The 6,150-nt window shown below is 34.9% G+C and overlaps 1 protein-coding gene across 1 annotated transcript; it reads right to left on the bottom strand.

Moving 5' to 3' along the window:
* LOC118753097 (AMP deaminase 2) lies at window positions 1–4,986 on the bottom strand (the record flags this gene model as incomplete). Its single annotated transcript, XM_036487960.1, has 9 exons — window positions 1–600; window positions 1,206–1,316; window positions 1,374–1,668; window positions 1,756–2,046; window positions 2,130–2,293; window positions 2,812–3,142; window positions 4,494–4,619; window positions 4,688–4,782; window positions 4,867–4,986. Coding segments are annotated over 9 exons (1,698 nt in total), but the record flags the coding sequence as incomplete, so codon positions are not given.
* Window positions 4,987–6,150: the final 1,164 nt, after the last annotated feature.

Here is a 6,150-nt window from a genome sequence, read left to right as displayed (position 1 = left end):
AATATGCAATAAATACAATACATAAGCGTACACAACGTGTAACTATATATTTACTTATTAACATGCATACATATATACATGTATGTATGTATGTACATATACTGTGTGCATCTCAAAATATATCTTCTAGAGGCGCTTTACCTGCGAGATGCATTCATAAACATATATGCACATACAAGTAGAAACAACTGTATGTATGTGATTTTTAGTAGATGTTGTAGTTGTCGTAATAGTAGTAGTAGAAATAATTTAGTAAGTAATTTTAGTTGTAACTGTAGTAGAAAAAATCCTTTAAGAAGGTTGCATAAATTCATGAGAAGATGACGACTGCAACGCCATAGCACCACAGTGGTGGTTTATACTTCTGGATGCTCAGTTGTGTGACGCAGTGTGGTTGTTATCGCAACAGTGCTGCGATAGTTGGAGCAACGTGAATTACTCACTTTTGGGAATCTCGTGCACCTTGAATATGTTCGACAACTCGTCCAGCAGTGTTTCACTTCGATAGGAAACACGGATATCGGGCACATTCGTGCGCGTAATGTCATTACCAGCAACACCTTCACGGGTATAATTGGGACCGAGCCAATGTTGTTTGACCTGAGAAGATAAGATGGTGATAAAGTTAGTTTAAGGTGAAAATCTAAAACAACAAAATAATATGAGCATGTTGTGATATGTTTTAATGAATAAGCGAAGTACTCCTGTGAAGTATTTTAGTTGTTAGGAATTCGGATTTGAGTTTGTTCACGGTTGTTTGTTGTACGGTTTTCAAATTGATTAAGAATCTACAGCAGTTTTTACGAAAATAGCAGCGCGACGTATTGACATGTTTTGATAGTTTAATTTCCTTTTATTTAATTTGAAAAATTTTTGTTATAAAAATATAATTAATTCTATAACAAAAAGCATACAATCAGCCTTAGCCTGAGTTTCGCCCGTAAAAAATTCACCCTAAAATTTTTCATCCGCCCATAGTAAATACACGGAAACAAAAAGTGAAAAGTGAACCAGTTCGGGGAAAATGAAACTCATGATAAGGCGAAATGTAAAATTTCACACTTTCTACATAATCAATAAAAATTCAAGAAATTCAGAAATTTTGATTATGCCGTTTTATGTTTAAAGTTGAAACATATCTACGGTATATATACTATACTCTTTTCCTATCCTTTCAATGGACTTAATTTTTGTAACACACATACCTTATGCGGGAAGCCACTCATGATTACACTGTTGCGCGCCAATTCGCACATATCACATGAGCTAAGCTTCCACACTTGTGCCGCAATGCTGTACTCCTCCATTAGAGGTTCCTAAAAGAAAGTAAAACAAATTAATAATTAAATATATTTCTTCTCAAATCGTCTTACCTTTGTGAAGTGAAATTGTAATGGATCATCAGTCGATAGTGAGACAATTAAGCCACGTGCTAAATATTCTGGCAACGGATTGCGATGATAGTTGAGGAAAAGTGAATTGTTGGAAAGTGGAGACATAGCAATACCAATCTGAGACAAATAATACAGATACTGCAGTACTGGCACTTTTCGCAACAGCAGACCGTGAGATATATTCTCAGCCATTAGGTAACCGCAAACTAAATGCTGCACAGGACCAGCCTCGCCGCAATGCGGACGTAAAACAAATGTGTTCATGCCACGCGCTCTAGACGAAAAAAATAAATACATATGTAAGTGGAATTGTTAATAAAAATTATAAGCTAAAAGCTTGAAACAATAAAGACCCACTCACTTTCTGTACTGATTCAATACCGTCATATTTGCATACATATAATAAATATAATAAGCATATGGCGGATTTTCCTCTTCGCTCCACGCTTCTGGTGTTAGTATATCCACATCGATAATTGGATTCTCTGGTTTTGATTCATCGTCGACCGAATCGAAGCCGATGACATACTTGAGAAAACGATGCAATTCGGGATGCTCATTAGGACGGCTGGTAGCCTCGAATAGAGGCAGAAAGATATTATCCAGGATATTTTGGAATGAATTCATCAAATTGTTGGATTTGAATATATCACTAAAAAGAGGGGTAAAATACGATTATGTTATTTGAAATCAATTCATTTTTATATAAATAAATTTATAATTTTATGTGCTTACTAAAGACGTGGAATCTGTATCAGCCAGCGTACATTTGTCGAATGCACGTTGTAATCGATGGCCCATTTGGCTAATTTTTTCCACTCATCCGGCGATTTACCGTAAATGGAAAGACGCAATTCTGCATTTTGGTATTTCGATTCCTCTAAATCATAGGCAACTTCCTAATTAAATTATAAGGCAGAAATATAATTCCTTGGGGATTTTGATTGTTTTTTGTATACATATTAGGGTGGTTCAAAGAAAGTAAAGCTGGAAATTTAATGCTCTTACATGTGTATTTTATATCGGGGAAAATTTCTTCGTAGAAAATGGTATGGAGCCATTGAAAATCAATATTTTACAATCGGCAAACTTTCGATATTAAAAAATTGTTAAACAATTGGATATTATTTTTTGATGGCTTTTGAAGAGAACACAGTTTGCGGATTGAAAAATATTCTTTTTCAAATAGCTTTTCCCCCTTGTAAAATATGTACATGGGGAAACTTTGAGCGCTTTGAGCTACCTCTAAATAATTTTTTATAAAAAAAAAAAACGTGGATATATTTTTTCGATATAGAACAATCCTAGGGGGTCAGAGCATTAAAATTCCTACTTTACAAACATATATACATATTTATAAACATTTTTGTTTTCGAAAAAGTTATTTAACTTGTATGTTTCCTGTGTCTACCCTTACCTTAATAATTTGCGCAAAATATTTGCCATTCGAATAGTTATCCGTCTTTAGGAAGACCTCACGTAAACGCGACTCACCGATCGGATTGTATTTGGAATTGAATTTGTCAAAGCGATGGAATGTGTTCCGATCTGCATGGACGTCCAACATATCTACGGTAAGATCATAGGTAGTTAGGTTCATCGATTGGAAAACATCTCTCAGTGACATTTGTTGACCCTTGGTAACTGTCACAATTTCATCGGAATTAGTTTTTAGTGTCTTCTTAATAAAACGTAATAGATGTTTTTGATTCATGCAAGAGGCCGCGTGTATGTGAGTGTCCACTTTTCTAAAGGTGAGAAGAAGAAAAAAATTTAGTTGAAAGTACCATAAAATGTATGGGACCATATTTAAATAAAGAACTTTGGTTAGACTTTTTTTTCGAAAAATGGTTTGGACAACATATATGTGGCAGGAAAAGTTCGAACATAAGTTTTCGAAATAAAACGACTTTGAAGTTAATAAGTGAATTTGCAACTGTGAATTTTCATGATCACGTTACACCAATATAACGGTTAATAACTAGACAGTTTGAGAGGTAATCTTCGAAAACTTTGTCTTCACAAATAAAAGGAGAAACTATTGACAATACCCAAGACAATTGACCGGCTAGTTCTGAGATACGTTGCGTCAGTTTGTTCACCAGATATTAGTTAGACCGGAAGAAGGCTTAGACTGCCACAAAATCACACTCCGAAAAGCCGGACAACTCGTTATGATGATGCCTGCACACCACTTACAAAGTTATGCCCTTACGCTCATTGTAAAGCATCATAATTGTATGTTAAGTAAATAATTTCTGCCACTTTGTTGCGACACAAATCATCCGATCTGCCACATTTTGAAGCTGCTACCTAGAAGACAATTTACGTCGGCGTTCATAAGGAATATCGTTCTATAAGGCTTACCGAACAAGTGCTGAAAGAAGAGCTTCCCTGCAGGTATTCTATAAGGGCTTTTCCTATTTAAATATTTGATAGGAACTTTATATATAAAACATTAAAGAAGTATGATATTTCTGAATTAAAGAAGGAGCTTTAGAACAACAACTACTCCAAAAAGCCTTCTGAAGTACATATGTATGTCCCTTCTGGAAGCACTTCTAGCGAAAGCAGAATGCCCTTAAATTTGTCTCTCTGCAGACAAAAAAAAAAGAAAAGGAAAGGCAGAATGGGAGGCTTTTAGCTCCTGAAGTTATCTGATGGGCATCGTCTACCTTACTAACATGAATCGTTGATGTGTAGTACGTTGATTGCTGGGACACTGAATCTATCTGAGATATGTAATAAGCTAAACTGCATACATGCATATCGTAAACCTAACATTTTAATTTCTTTAAGTGGTGATTAAAAAATTTCTAGAAATTATAGTTTTTTAATTGCGAATCTCTTTTAAATGTTGTGGTTTATTGAAGATTCTAACTAATTTAATGTTTTAGTACACATTTTTTGATTCTGAGAGGTATTTAGTGAGCAATCGACTAACTTTCGTACAAAAGTGGACTTTGAATGAATATTGGTATTGGGATATACTACTATAACCAAATCAGGTGTTGAAAGAAACATATTTATTTGGCGACACTAAACTCAAAGGATGCTAGACAGCGTGTGGACAGCGTTTTTAAAAAAAATCTTACTTACCTGATGTTGTAGAAATCGCGATGTGGCACCGCTTTCTGTGAGGCTAACTCACGCAGCTCATTCAAGAGAACGTGTAATTGGAATTTTGATGAGAGATAGCAAAGACGGCGATAACAAAACGATTTCCTATGTAAAAAAAAAAACGAAAGGTTTGAATAATATTAAAGCCATAACAATTGGTTTAGCCAACTCACAGTGGTCCATCGACGATCATGTTGCACATAACTTGCATATCGTTCACGAATTCTTTGAGATTTGGATATTCACACTTAACTACTTGCGTGCATTCCTGTTAAAGTAGGGGAAAATCAGAAAAGCAAAACAATTAAAACAACAAATTAGTATACATAGTTTACCAATATGGCGCTCTTACCTTATCCTTGTAGACGTGGAAGACACCATTAATACTTTTGATAGCATATTCGTTATCAGGTGGAAACTCCAAGTCCCATGGGTCGGACGTGTCAGTTGGCGGATGTATGGGATGGTCTACATACGATTACCCGAATGTGCGCCGTTTGATGGTATCGAGTGTCGGGTGTAAGGTGCCAAATGACGATTTACATGAAGATGGTGCCGGTGTGGCGTGGCGTGTCCCAGTTGTATAGTTGTGTTTGGGTGTGTAGTTGTGTATTCCATATTCGAAATTGCATTTGCATATTTTTTGTTGTTGTTGATTTTGTATTTTTCAATTCATTACGTGTTGTCGTTATTATAATTACAACAAATTGCATTCGATGCATAGCGTTGCGTTTCAAAAATAGTTTTACGCACACGCATGCACATACCGATGTAGTGTACGTCATAAGTGTAAAAGTGTCGCATAAAAATACAGAAAAGAGGAAAAAAACCAAACCGAAATGTTTATTTGTTGCACTACCAATCAGTGTTATCTAGTATATAATTGCATATGTATGTATGTATGTCAATTATTGTGTATGTATGTATTTATTCTATAGGCATATTATACTGTATCTACATATATACATACATACGTATGTATGTATATTCGCTAATACTAAACGCTAAGTTGATTAAGCGCATCACAGAGGTGAACACAAAGAAAATAGGCACACAAATAACACAGTAACAAAAAACAAAGGTTTCAAATTCAATTGAATAGCGTGAGTGGCGGCTTAGAAATACAAAAACACACTCGGCAAAAAAAAACGAAATATAAACAAGTTAAAGGCAACACAACCGACCAACGCTGCTCGTAAAGGTCACGGCTATGAGCACACAATATTCAAGGATATTTAACTGCCGGCTCTTTGTAAATATGTATAGCATTTATGAATGCTTGTATGCAAAAAGATTTTAACTTGTAACTGCAATTGTATATGGTTGTGCACAAAAACAAAAGATTGCACTTGCATACGACTACATACATACAGTATCGGTCATATCTATAGCACGCCATTTCAAAGTGATGTTGTGTGCCACTTATATTTATTTATTAATTTTTAAGAATTTTCAATTCAAATATAGTTCATTCTCAGACAAACCCCATATAAACCCAAGTTTAACAATTTGTATAAAACTACAAAAAAGAGCAACAAATTTTCACCTAAATTTCAGACTTTTTTCTCGGAAGTGTTAGAATTTTTTTGAGTACACAGTTTTTTAGCCCCTTCAATTTTAGTCTGATAATGTGCAA

The sequence above is a fragment of the Rhagoletis pomonella genome, unplaced genomic scaffold, assembly GCF_013731165.1.
Source record: "Rhagoletis pomonella isolate Grant_MI unplaced genomic scaffold, Rhpom_1.0 Rhpom_scaffold_00002, whole genome shotgun sequence".
In the NCBI taxonomy this organism is placed as follows: domain Eukaryota; kingdom Metazoa; phylum Arthropoda; class Insecta; order Diptera; family Tephritidae; genus Rhagoletis; species Rhagoletis pomonella.
The sequence above is the reverse complement of the archived record's forward strand: the minus strand, read 5'-3'. Positions and strand labels throughout refer to the sequence as shown.